Source organism: Aptenodytes patagonicus, chromosome 2 (assembly GCF_965638725.1).
Source record: "Aptenodytes patagonicus chromosome 2, bAptPat1.pri.cur, whole genome shotgun sequence".
Taxonomy (NCBI): Eukaryota; Metazoa; Chordata; class Aves; order Sphenisciformes; family Spheniscidae; genus Aptenodytes; species Aptenodytes patagonicus.
In genome coordinates this window covers 44473983-44488277 of record NC_134950.1, presented here as the reverse complement: position 1 = coordinate 44488277, position 14295 = coordinate 44473983, and the positions used below count along the sequence as shown (strand labels likewise).

At 41.2% G+C, this 14295-nt stretch overlaps 1 protein-coding gene across 1 annotated transcript in view; it reads left to right on the top strand.

Annotated features, from left to right (window-relative positions):
• The first annotated feature begins 5681 nt into the window (after positions 1-5681).
• The window catches only part of RGS20 (regulator of G protein signaling 20), a 41886-nt gene continuing 33272 nt past the window's right edge, over positions 5682-14295 (top strand). The window contains exon 1 of the mRNA XM_076329712.1: positions 5682-5804. Within this exon, the coding sequence (XP_076185827.1) occupies positions 5682-5804 (123 nt within the window). The remainder of the gene's footprint in view (positions 5805-14295) is intronic.

Below are 14295 nucleotides of genomic sequence, written 5' to 3'. Positions count from 1 at the left end.
TTCCAGGGGGCATTTAAGGAACTACCAAACAGTAAACATGACATCTGTGCCAGGCATGGTAATAGAGTCTCTAGCAGAGGAATCAAATTAGTGAACACAATGTACCGTCTTAGAGAATGCAAACAATATATTGTTCCTGAATATACCTGTATAATAATATACTTAATTTACATATTCTTCTACACCATGTAAGGGAATAAATGCAAAACATTAAAAGTCACTACAGCTCTGTAAGGGACAGTCATGTCTCACACTGCTGGAGGAGTTCTTCGTGTGTGTGGACAAGGTTGGTACAGGTAGACTCCATCCACTTGGATTTGTTTCCAGGAGGCATTCAGTGAGATGCATCTGCAGGTGCTCTTAAAAAAACCCCAACTCTCCTGGGTTAAAAGGAAAGGTCTGTGCATTGATTCATAACTCTCGAACGAGATCTACACAACAGAGGGTAGGAAGAAGTGATCAGCTTTCAACAGTGCAGAAGGGTCTTCAACAGAGTGCAAAAAGCATCTGGCTGGAGTCTGTGCTGTTCAGCACACTCAGAAATGTTTAAGAAAGGAGGTAAATAGCGTAGTGAAAACTTTGCTGATGATAGTGCTACTCCTTTGACAAGCGCACAGTTAAACCATGAACCACCTTGCCAGAGGATGGTGGGTGTGCTATAGATTTACATGCACTCTTATCCCCCGTCTGTCAAACTCTTGGGCACATCTGAAAATTTTCACTCAGTGTGAGTCCCGTGAGGCACTCTCTGTGTTAAGGAACTTCATTGCATTGCAAGGGTAGGCTTTGAGAAAGAAAAAACTTATATAGTCATTACCGGCACCTGTCTCATGTGTGCCTGTCATCACTATGACAGCACGAGGCTATCCTCAGCAACCAGTACAAACCCATCCTGTGTCATCAGCTTCGGAGAGCACCTCATGGTGCCTTATTCATGCTGGCTGATTCTCTGAACTGGATCTTGCTAAAGGTTATGATTGGAAAAGTGCTATGCTCCTATTTTTTGGTAAGCATCTATCCTTTAGGATTCAGGTGCTGCAAAACAATTCTCATTTAGCTAATTTTGGTCACGTCAGTGCTTGTCCATTAACTCCTGGCAGTGCAGCTTCACTTGAAGATGCTATATTTACATGACCTTATTGATGTGAGAAACACATCATGAAAAATGAAAAGCATATCAGCATGCTGATAAAAGTCATCAATTGCCTGGATCATAAAGAATAAAAATGTTCATAGTTTAATACTAGAAAAATGAATGCAGATGAGTCATCCTCACAGTAAGACTACAGACAGCTGGATCGTGAGAGTATTCTTCTGTTCTCCTTTCCTTCTTGTAATAAGAACAATGTATCATTGTCTCTCATATATTCTGCAAACTACAGAAGTGTTTTGCACACCTGCCGTTTAACCTTTCAGCATTCTGTACATCACCTGGCTGTTTCCTGCATGTCTGTACAAGTTTTTAACATGTATAGAAGAAACGGCTTGGAAAGTTTATCCAAGCAAAACATACTTAGAAGGTCAGGAAAAGTGAACACACTTCTCTAATTCACAAAATATTATTGACAAATAAAAAATCAAAAATGGCAAAATTTGTAAAGGAGGACATTTTCAAAGTGGTACCTATGCACTAGAAAAGCACCTCACCTTTAAAAGCTACCATTCCTAAAACAAGTACTTCGTTTTACCCTAAGGTTATTCATCCAAGGATTCCGATCAGATCTTCTGAGTGCTCAAGTTTCTACCTTTCCAAGGCTTACAACCCATCCTCCCAAGGCAATGTGGAAAGGAGCAGCATGTACATGGCATGACAAGGGATGGATGCAAGCCGTAGGCATGGGCTTCTTTCATGACTTCTTTCAGCATGAAGCCCCCATGGGTGCATTGCAAGATTAGGACATGTTTCTTCTATCACAGAACTAAGTGCCAGGTGCACTTGGTCAGCAGACCCTAAATTAAACCTGTTATTTTTTGGCAAAGGGGATTCTATAGCAGCAGAGAGACAACAGCAGAGAAAAAGAAGAAATAACTACGATGCAGGTCTGCTTGTGGGTTCCAAGAGGGAAGCATTAGAGGGAATCTAGCTGGTTTTGTCATGGACGAAACTTGAAGCCTTTTTGAGCGTCAGTGGTTAAGTCCATATAACACTAATGTAAAGTAGGAGGGTCTTTGTTTCCTAGATAAACTGAGGCAGAGAAATATGAAGAAACTAGCTCAAGGTTATGCAGATCAGGAAAACCAAAGAACATGTTGTTGTAAATCTAAAATACTCCTTTCCCCAAAGCACTGCTCCACAGTATGGAAGAAGACAATAGTGCAAAAAAGAAATGAACCTACAATAATCTGTCTCTAATGCCAGGTGAGAAGAAATACACCAGAATGTGTCCATCTTTGTGTCTTCCAGCACCTTATCTCATACACTATGTCTTAAGGCCTGAAGAGGAAGACTGCTAGTTGTCTCGCAGAAGATACGATTTGCTCTTCTTTTCCACTGGTGGAAATTGTGTGTGTTATCTCTAAATTTCAGAATAAAATAGAGCTAATTATTTAAATACCTTAATATTTTGTATTTTATATGTTTATTTATTTATAATTTCAAATGTATATTTCAACTACAGGTAAGAAGAAGACGGTCACTGGCTTTCTTAGTCCTTTTGACATATTTTTGCTAAAAAACTTCACATCAGAGGTGCTCCTTTGGGCTTTTTAGTGGTATGGAACAAAAGAACACAATGGCTTTTGAAAATTCTCATTGGACATCTAGATATGTCTTTAGGTGCCCAAATTGCCTGAAAAAAAATCTAGCATGCTTTGATATTGCAAGGAAGTATAAAAATTACTCACACACTGGAGCATATCCCAGTGATTTCTGATGACCCAGTGATACACAACTAACTTCTTATCCTGGAGAGAAAATGCTGTGACATTTGTAACTTTTGAATGGACTTGACTTATTTTACAATTCTGGTTTCTCCCTATTTTCATCTCATGGGTTTCCTGTTTAATCCATCTCTTCCAACAGATTTCATGTTTGCCTCACAGGCATCAGGGAGGACCTGTGAGTCAGGGGAATGGGGGACTCGAGATTCTTTTCTCTCCTGTCTAAGGGTGGAGGGTTGTCATGGAAGAGGCTTCCTTTCACGGAAACAGAAGTGACTCTTCAACGTGGGGAGATACGGAGTGCTTCATTAGACATTTTTCCTGAGTCATTATAGCAAGATTGGCCCACTGTGAACAGGATTTTCACTGCTTCGTCTGTCTTTGTTTTCTCCTCTTATTTTATCTTCATTTTAGTGTCTGTGTCATGGTGGAAGAACATTATTCTGTATTTTTTTAAACGAGTAAATCATGCTTCCTGCAACCAACATAGACTTATCTGACTTCTAGGTCATAGAACTTGGATCATTTTTCTTTTAAATTAATCAGATCCTGGCCTAAAGGATTTGGTAAAGCTAATACACCACAATTCTGCAAATGTCGTACCATGCAATCTTCTGATTGCTCCACCACCTCTTTGAAATTAATTTTTGCATGCTCAGTTAAGGAACCACACATACCTTACCCTCAATAGGAGCGGTGTTCTCAAAAGAAGAATAAACTAACATTTTATTGTAATAAATACATCTTCAATTTTTTTCCCTGGTAGAATGGAACAATGCTGTATTGTCAGAAAATTGGAAGTGAAGTACTGTGCAGAAACAGGAACAGAAAGGCCAGCGGAAAACTAACTATAGCCTTGAGAAATAAATGCAGCCGGGGTTAAAATAGTAGAGTATATTATTTTAGGGAGTAGGGACAAGTGTTTCTGTCTCATGAACATGCACTTCTGTATTGAAAGCTGGAGGCTCTCAGGGTCTCCAGCCCCTCTTTGCCGCCTACAGCCTCTCTCCTCCTCTCACCGTCAGTCGCTGCTGCTTTGTGCCAACAGCTCTTGTCTGGACAAGGGGGTCCGCACCTGCGTCCGTAGAAGGAGCACTCTTCTCTGGGAAACTGCTGCAGTACCAGGTGAAATAAAGCCCACCTCTGGGTTAAAATTAAAAAAAAACAACCAACCTTCATCCTCTCTCACAACAAAAGGCTAGGTCAGAGCAGTAGCTTCTCGGAGGAAAAAGGAAATGCTGAGCTACCCAGTGCTGCTGACAGTATGCCTGGGTAGAGAGCAGAAAAGAAGGTGGTTACCTAAACCTCAGCAGTAACTCTGCCAAAGTCAGACTTATTAACAGAGCTTATGCAACAACTTTCTTACTATACGATGACTTCTAGTGCAATTCAGCTTGTCAAGCCAAATGCTGGAAAAAATGTTCTCTCATTGTTCTTAATTTTTCTCCTCAGCACTGACCGGATTTCTCTGAGAAAAGACAGAGATGTGACCAAGGCACCTCTTCTCACAAGAGATGCTATGGGGGCAGATGGCATTATATCTACCTTATATCTACAATGCTGAATTGTCAAAACTTTTGACTCTTGGCAGAAAAAAATGTTTGTTTGGACGTATTTTTCAACTTGGAAAAAGATTTGAACTTTCAAAATAGATAGAATATCCCATCAGACACTTCTGAAATGGAAGCTCTCTTGGCTCCCCATTTATAGTAACTTCTCATTTGGAAGTTTCAGCTAACTCTAATAAAAATATAAACTTAAAATATAAAATTATTAAAACTGGGAGTATTTTGAAATGATGAGTAAATTGACGGATTGATTCTTTTCAGTGCACACTAGCATATGTATGAGTTTGACTTTCTGCTGTCTCCAGGATAAGACGTTTTAAAAGGCTCCCAAATGCTTTCCCACACAAGGAACACTATTATTTGCTTAGCTCTCATTACAACAGCATTGCTAATGGTCAGAACTATAAACAATGTTTACATAATTATTTGAATGAAAATTTCACAATAATTTAATATTCCTCCTAATTTTTCTGTGTTTCTCCCATCCGTATTTCGAAAAACACAAAAAATAAATAGTGAGTCAATGTCGACAAACAGAAGGCAAAAGCCTGGCAGCCAGCTATAAAGCTAAGAGCAGTAATCTATTAATAATCTACCTGGAGTCTTAGTCTTTATATTTAGTTTGTCTCTATCCGCAGGCATGGCTGCTGCTCATGTGGTGTTTTCATTGGGGCTGGAAGGATTACCAGCAGACCATCTGTTCAGTTGGTGAGAAAAAATGTGATTGACAGGTGCCACTGACCTAAGACAGACATCTCTACGTGGTGCTGCCTGCAGAGTATAACTACGTGCTGAGTTGCTTCTTCCTTCAAGTTGTAAATGAAATACATTCACTCTGAGGTGATAAAATGTGTTTCATGATTGTTACAGCCTGTTTCTCTGACATGTATTCAACCACTATGTGTCTGTCTTCCTCCTTTTCAACTTGTTAAAACCTACGAAGTCGTAAATCTAATCTCTAAGCTGGCACGATGCTGAGGGGATGAGACACCGCAGATATCCGAGGGCAGATAATCCTGTTTGTCTTCAGAACTGTGGAGGCTGCAGGAAGATCTAGCAAGCTGCAAGAGGCCCTGACATTTGCCCATCAGTGTAAGGACGAGCCATCTCTATGTTGTTGTCATTCAGCCCAATGTCTGGGATTTGGTTTTGTTTCATCGTTAAATAAAAGTGGTGCTTTTCCAAGAAAGTTCATTGTAAAATTGGATTCGAGAACAACCTTTTTATTTCTCGATGTGGAGGCAAGTTTTGCTCTACTTCAGGACACACAGTTACCATGCAGACAACTGTCAAGCAAAGGAGACCCTCCAAAATGAAGATGAAGAGGATATTAAAGCAGCACAGTGGATTTTCAAGGTAAGACAAAATCCAGGGTTATCCAAATGTCCTGAAGGAGGGGGAAATGGTGTATCTGGAAAGAAGCAGAAAGAAAGCGTTAATGTCATGTGTAACAACCACAGACTATTTGTCACCAAGACATCGGTGTTCATGTAGTTCTCCTTTATTCCTGAGCCTCATCCTCTGCCCTCTGTTCCTCGGCGTGTTGCAACTACAGTGACAAAGGAGGTCGTGATCCGCCTTTCCTGTTGTCTGCTTTCAAACAACATATTAAACACATCCATCTAACTCATAAAAATGATTCATACTTTGTGGAGCTAATCTGTGGTTAAAAGGGTGAGGGGAAAACATGTTGCTTCATGGTGTTTAGACACGGAAGAGGTATGCATTTTTTACTGATGCTACCTCAGATGATTTTTATTGGTAGTTAACAAAAGGAGATATCCCAAAGAAATCAAACACAGCATAATACTAAAATCTGTTAGGGTGTTACAATAAATCCCCTTTAGTGAACCTGTAGAGCTGAACCATTTTCCTTAATTAAAAACAACAGTCATGTATCCTCTAGATTTTGTCAAAAGCCTGAAAGCTGCCTGAGGGATGAACCAACGTTATTTATGGTGAGCAGCACGCTCCTGTGCAGCTCAACAGAGCAAGAGAGACAGGTGCAAGAAACTGTATCTTATTAAAACTTTGGTGCAGAACTGGTGCACCCTGGTGCATGGTAGGAAAGAGAGTGTAATAGCAAAGTCACGCACTCTTGGAACCACAAAGTTGGGGTTTTTTTCAGACTAACTTAGCACCAGAGTGAAGAGGGACTAAGGCAGCCAGTCAAGGTTCTTGGTAGGGTTGGTGAAAGGCAAGACAGGGGAAGAAGCCATTCCCCATTCCACATCTGCCCTACAGACATTCAAGTTAAAGCAGGAATTGGCTTCTCCATCCCATCTCCTTAGCCAGTGCCTGTCCGTTTCCAGGAGGCCACTTCATTTGAATTACAGGAATACACTCATCAGAAATCCTAAATGACTTTCACTGCTTTTGCTGGGAGGAAATACTCAGCCTGCTTTGCCACTATCAGGAAACTGTTTCTGATAATGAACCAATTACACTCCTTTCAGCATTTCATGTCATTCTGTCTCATTATCTGTCCATTTAGCACACGAGCCTGGAGACTTCTTGGCCCTCTTGAAGGCAGAGGGAGTTTTGTCACAAGCACAATGGCTCCTGAATTTAACCCTTGGTAGTCATACCTTCTGAAACCCATATACTGAGTTCTTCACAGCTCATGTTCCTAGTCATTTCTCATTTAGCCATCCTATTATTCATCCCAGGTGAATTGTTCCTTTCAGCTTGGTGATCGCTTTTACAGCTCTCCCCTGAAATCGTAGTTTGTTGCCGAGTCTCTGAGAACATGGTACATAGGACTGAGTCAGGGACCTCACAGAGGACAACATATTATTTCTCTGTTCTGTGAAAGGATTTATCTGCAGAGGGACCTAAATGACACTGCAATGTTCAGGGCCACTTACTGTCCACAGTTCCTTAAACACCAGCTCTGCAAGCTTCCCTTCTCCCGCTGGCTATCTGTCCCATTTACTTTGTTCTGTGTTTATGTTTCTAAATGCTGCAGCTCCGCCGGTGTGGCTCTAATCTCTGGTAGCAGGGACAGCCCAGGAGATGCTCTGTAACTGCTTCATGAGCTCAGCTGAGATGAAATTGCTGTCATGTGGAAGCTCTTGTATGAGGCTGCATGCTCTAGGGGAACATGTCTCCAGGACTTCATAAATCATATACGCAAATGATCCTTTCACACATGTAATGTAAGCAATGTTACTAGTAGTTAATGAGTCTACAAGGACTGTGTTAGTGATAGGAAGTTAGAAAACTTATCCACCTAGAAATGTATATGGCCCTAAGGCTGGGGAATTAAAATAAACTGCAGGCTTTACTTCACATAGGAAAGAAATATTTTTCTTTTTAACTGATAGAGAACAAAGGCACAGAGGGTTTATATGATTTACCAGGACTCAGGAAATCAACTTGAAGTTTGTAAGGTTCAAGACAAGTTTGTCACTTACACTCCCAGAATAGACAAGATCACATCAAACCTTTTTCTTCTGGTGACATTGAAGCCTGCAGAAAGTTCAGATTCTTTCTGGTACAATGTTTCTGTATGTGACACTGATCGCTATAGACAAACTATGTCCTTAGACCCATAAATTTGTTTGACTGACAGGGATTTGATCAGACTGATTCCCCAGTCCTCATTAATTCCCATGTTCCCTTCCTCCTTAGGTGAGGTTTTGAATCTGACGCTTCTGAATGTGAGCAGTGGCTGCTTTGAGAGCACGTTGCCATCTAATACAACATGCCAAATAGTAAAAAAGTTGAAATATTAAATAAATTTAGATTAAAAAAACCCAAGTCTTTTAACAGAACACTTGAATTAGGTTTATTTATTCTTGAACATGCTTTCAAAGAGAAACTGAATTACAAGAGAAATGTTTTTGAAAAGTGGTAGGCAGAGTTTAAAGGCCTTTTAAATTCTCTTCATGATATTTAAATTAAGTCAGTGAGTTGTTTATTTCTAATCTCCATTTGCATTACTTAAAAAGCCTTTCCCTCTGACGTTTGCATCTTGATTTATAAAAGTGTTAAAAAACAAAAGTGAATAAACTTTTTACGAGTCTCAACACAAAGATGCAAGAACTTACTTAACCCAGAGCTAACACAGACACATTCTCATGTGCTCCCAATGTACTTTTTGCCAGTTAACAAAATAAACACCCCAGAAACATTACACTGCGCAGGGAGATAGTGAGAGGTTGCAAATAAATCATAGTATTTTCCTAATGACAAAATTTGGCCAAAGTCCCATTACACAGAGCTCATTGCCATCAATTCCTCAGAAGAGGATGAGAATGTTCTCCACAGAGATGTCACATTTTAGTTCATGTCCAGGTTACATCTGGATAGGACCCATTTCAATTCCATAACGTAATTATGATTTCTAAACATAAAGGCTCCAGATTTGGTTGGGTTTACATGAATAATACACCTACAGACAAGTGACTGGGCAAGCACACAACAACAGTGTAGGGGCTCTGAGGGTGCTAATAAGCCATAATGGTGCTGACTAGCCTCACCTGGGGCCTCACACCACACCCATGGGTCCAGCAGCTCTATTGAAACTCCATCCTGAGGGTCTGCTCCCTGCCTGAGCTGTGTTGAAGGGGTGCTGGGCTCCAGCTGAGTGACAGCCATGCCCCATTTGGTGATGGAGCCACCTGGTTGAGACTTTAACCCGCACCCTGGGCTGACTTCCTGGCTTGATCTTGGCTGTCTCTTGTCAGTGTGGGCTTGCCTGGTGATTGTGGGGCTTGATCTTAACCTTGATCTGGGGAAGTTGACTTCCACCCTGCAGTGATATTGCCTTATGATCTGGACCTTGCTTGGACCATCTCCATGTCTGTCCTGTTTGCCTTGCTCAAGTACTGTGGGATGGGCTGTGGCTGGTGAAGCTCCTGTCCTGCTGGCTGTGGGATCCCCTTGGATCCCTGCACCTTCCCTGAGGGAGCAGCCCTGCTCTTGCTACTCTCTGGCAAGCAGAATCCTTTCTAGATCCTATTGCGATTTGTCTTACCTATAAGGGCTTGCTTTCCTCTGTTCCCCGAGGCATGGAACAGAGAAAAGCATAGTGTGAAATGAGAAGCTGTGTGCCAAGAAAAGAGAGCAACTATTAAACCTCCTTTAACATCAGCCTTAGGCTGAGGCCTAAGGAGACCCCAGTTACACTAGCATTGCCTTTCTGCTTGCCAAGTCCTACCCATTTGAGTTCTGTGTAGGAGATCAGGCAGAAACTGAAATGGCCACAAACTTGCTGTCTGGGGGAGCAGCTCAAGGGAAGTATGGCATCCTTTTTCCTTCATCTAGCTGATCTCAGCTCTACAGAAATCCTTTGGGTTTGGAGATGTCAAACAGTATTCCATGAACTGCATGTAATGTGGAAGTCACTCATGACCATGCATAGCTCATGTAAATTATTCAGCAACTGCTATGAATCATTATTTGTTTGAAAAATAAGGATCCATTCACAAACAACTCCAGAAAGGTAAAAAATCATAAAAGATGTTATTTGCAAAGAACAACATGCCAGTTGAATGATTGCACTGCTTTGCCAAGTACTCTGGTGTCCTCAGGTGATAAGTGCTGTCAGTCATTAATTACTATTACTGTTAACAGTTCCTCTGAAGTCAGATATTGTCTTTATCTTTTATAAGAGTAGGAAAAGTCCTGATATTAGTAAACATATTCACCCTCTTCAGTCAATATAATTTCTCCCAAGTACATCTTCATGTCCGGAGTGTTTATTTGGTGAAGTCTTTTTTTCATACTTAGTCACGGTAGGATTTGTATGTCTTAAAGCTTGTGATTGTGTCATAGGGTGTTAGAAACAAACCAAGCAGTAACTTATACCAAGAACACATTCCTTCTGTTCTTTTGAACAGGTGGTGTGCTTAGTTAAATAGGCTGAAACATAGTTTAATAGTCACATTTTATCTAATTCTTATGTTTAGGATGGGCAGGGGATGCAAATTGTATGGCTGGATTGAATCACTTGGCAGATAACATTCTTCGTCTTTGCCAAAATAGTTATTCTTATACAGCAGATGTAAAATCTGAGACATGTTTGATGCTCTGTTTTATTCAGGAGCAATGTTTCAAAGGGAGAATTCTGGGGGAGAAATAGGAGTATTACAGGGTATTTAGGACCACCAAATTATGAGCACCTAGTCTTATTGACAACTTCTTTGATAATACAGTACACTTTTAGGTAGGGAAAAGAGTGGGTATTTTGCTGAATAGTTATAGATTAAGATAATGAGGTAAAATCATATGCAGTTCATTTTAAAGGTAAGCAAAATTATTTCTAGGACAAGCTGGAGAACATTATCACTCTGTGGTCTTCTGTGCTGGTTAATTTTGTTTCCTTGACGTGTATCTTTTATAACAAGGGTTTATCTTGTCCCTGAAGTGTTTTTACTAGTTAAGAAAAGGCTACTCCTGCATATTTTTACAGACTGTATCGATCCTAAAGTATCAATCCTTTTGAGACCTGCAGTGTCCAGCAAAATATCAGGGTGCATCTCATCAGCAGACCTATTAGGAGGATTAAGGCCTGTCAGCCCCCAACCCTGCAAGAGGGGTCAGGTAGAAACTGGAAGTAGTTTCTCTTGTTCTCAAGATAATTCCTCCAAGGAAAAACTTGTCTCATTAATTGCTGCTTTCAGAAGTCACAAAGTACTCCTGGGGCACAGGAGGCAGTATTTCAGGGTTACTCCATACCCAGGTCTTTAGCACTTACTAGGGTCAGGTCATCCATGCTGTGAAGAAGACTGTACTAGTCATTTGGGGGGTTAGAGTCCTCCCTTTCATCTGGTCATCTGAAGTGGGAGATCTGTTAGCTTAACTATAGTACTTGTAACTATGGTATAGACATTTCATCTTTGAAGGATTTATGTTCATCAGGGTAGGAATCTGCTGGTCGGGTAAAGCGCCTACAGTTTTCTGTACTGAGTGAGGGAAGTAAGACAAACCAATAAGTTGAAAGTAAAAAGTACAGGACTGGAATCCAAAATGAACATTAATAGCGATTAAATAATTATTCTCATAGCTAAAACCAACACGATCCACAACAGACCGTGGTCACCCCAATGACCAGCATCACTGCATGTGGCATTTAGGTGTGCTGGTGTCCCCTAGAGCCCACATGTCTGAGCTGGAGACTAGGTGTCTGCGTATGTATGAGCAGAACTGAGTACATAGGGATAGGATTCAAAAAGCCACCATTCTGGAGAGGTGGCCATCAGCAGAAACACCAGATGACATTAGAGATAGGCCTCTCCTTTCATTTGTGAATCACAGGCCCAGACGTTCTCCTGAAATTACACCTCCCTGTCCTGACACAGGACAGAGGAGTGCTTTCTCATTTCACAGCCCAGCACTTACTGCTGTTGCCCAAATTATGGGAAGTCCAGGTTCAAAACCTTCCCCTGAGGTGACTTGAAACCACACACTCCAGAAGAATAACCTAACTACTTCCTGCAATGTGTCTGTGAGAAGGATAGCAGGTGTACCTTCCTTCCCTTGTGTTGAAAGCACTCTTTGTTGTATAATAATTTAATATTCCTTGTGTAGAGGGGGTGGTGATGCTTTACTGTGTTTAAGGCACTTACCACGCAATGGTCTGACATTCAATGAGAAATACTTCCATTTTCCTTTTTAATGGGTATTCAGTGAGGCCCAGACCAAAATCCACAGGGAGGTCCCTTGCAGCTAGATTGGAAAGTTGTCCTCCTTCCCCTCCATCTGGTTAGCCGGGTCCAAGCCAGTGAGGGCACTTCTGAAAGCTGAGGCTGACAGACTGCTTCCAGCAGCTAGGCCACCAGCCTGGGAGATCAACCCGTGCAAATTCAGAGTGGAAGAAGGATCTGAGCCTGTATCTCCTGTATCTCCAACAAATATGCTAACAGCAGCATTCAGACATGTAGGTCTGTGGGTGGGGGCTGGGTGGTACCTGGGGCTGTGGCTCCCAAATGAAGGGTGATGCACATACAGTGCCAAATCAGTCCCATAACTTCCTTTGAAAGATGCAGCATAAATGCTATTTCCTGCGATTGGGAGTTTCCTCTGTCCCCGTGAGGCAGCTCCCCATGCAGCATGTTGGCGGTTTTTGGACGGCGTGTTTGGATACCAGCTCTGTCCACGCAGGATGAGGGAGCAGGTGCTGGTGCCTAATTCAGCTCTGTGGGTCCTGCTGGGATCCATGGGGGAGCACAATGTGCGGTGAACGGGGCACCCTTTAGCAGGCCTAGCCCTGAAAGACATGCAACAAGCCACTGGCTTAGCTAATATCAGTGGATAGGACTCATTTTCACCACTTGCTTGCTACCCCTGGGCGGCCTTGCAGAGACCTTTCATGTTTGGTTTGGGGTTTTCTTCTCCCCATGTCTCCTCTGAATGTCCTTAGTATACTAGTCTGCTCCAGGCAGCTCAAATCATTAAATATAACTCCTTTAAAAAATAATATGCTTTAATCTTTAGCATAATACATGAATATAAGAACAGATTAATGTGGCTTATGCAGGAATTATTCTATCAGCAGAAAAAGTTGGTTTTTTTACTGTGCGGGTGGTCGAACAGTGGGACAGGTTGCTCAGAGAGGCTGTGAAGTCTCCATCCTCAGAGGTATCCAAACCCTGCTTGGCATGATCCTAGGAAGCCTGAGAGCAGGAGGTTGGACTAGACAATCTGCAGAGGCCCTTTCCAATCTCAACTATTCCATGAAACAGAGAGCTCTTCACAGTGTCTTTCTTTTTCAACTGTTCTGTAATTACATGGCATAATAATATTTTTTTAATTCATAAAAGATTTTTCTTTTGCATCCAGAAACACTGTTCTGAGAATAGCTAGCTGTATTGCTCAGTGTTGTCTATGAGCCAGTAATAGCTGCACAAACAGCAATCAGAGGGCATTCTTTTGTAAAAGTTATCAAAATAATAATGTACTACACATTAATGGGTGGATTACTTGCATATTAATGGTGTGCAAATTTTCTAGTCCTCAGAGATAATTTGTAATCGTGTTTTTCCAATTTAGTGATTTACATATTTTACCTTTGAAATAGCCCTAGAACTTCCTTTTTAGCTGTGCACCTTTGAAATGGAAAAATGCAGAATCCCAGGCTGATTAGGATATTACTGTCAGAAAGAATTTAGTGAATACAAAAACCAAAAGATAAACTGTTTTTACACTAGTTCCAGAAATTTTTCAGCAAAACAATCCTAGACTGACCTGAACTACAGAGACTGTTTTCATTAATATAAGATGACTTTCTTTAAGTGGAACAAAACATCATGCTGGTTAATAAATAACCCACTCAACCTAAATCTAAATCAACTAATTGGAGATATGGGTAACTTCAGATTTACAAATATATTAATTTAGGATATCCTTCCACCAGCAAGAATCAACAGTTTAGCTAAAGGATACTGGGGAAAAACAACAGCTCTTTATCTCTGGAAGATCATGGAGACCTTCTTAAAAAGGCGGCTAGTTTGGGTGTCTGTGAGTCAGGAGGAATTGACCTTTACTCCTTGATACATCTCTCACACCCAGACTGATGAAAGGAAATGATTTTCAGTAAAATACAAAACTAAAATGAAGTACAACACCAGCCCCAGAGTGATAAGACATAACACAGTTAGTGTTCCTTAGATTTATGGTTTCTGCTAGAGGCCATCATGTGGTAGAGATCACCTGAGCACAGTGTTCCCATCACACCCTGTTTTATTTCCAATACAACTCATGTCCAATTGAAAGAGGAATTGTGGTGTGGGGGGGTTTTTTCAGCACAGATTTCTCAGGGGTTTCTGAGTGCCAGAGGAATCCCTGAGTGCCAGAATAAGTCATGCCCGGATTGCAGCTATCGGCCAGTCCACTCAAATTA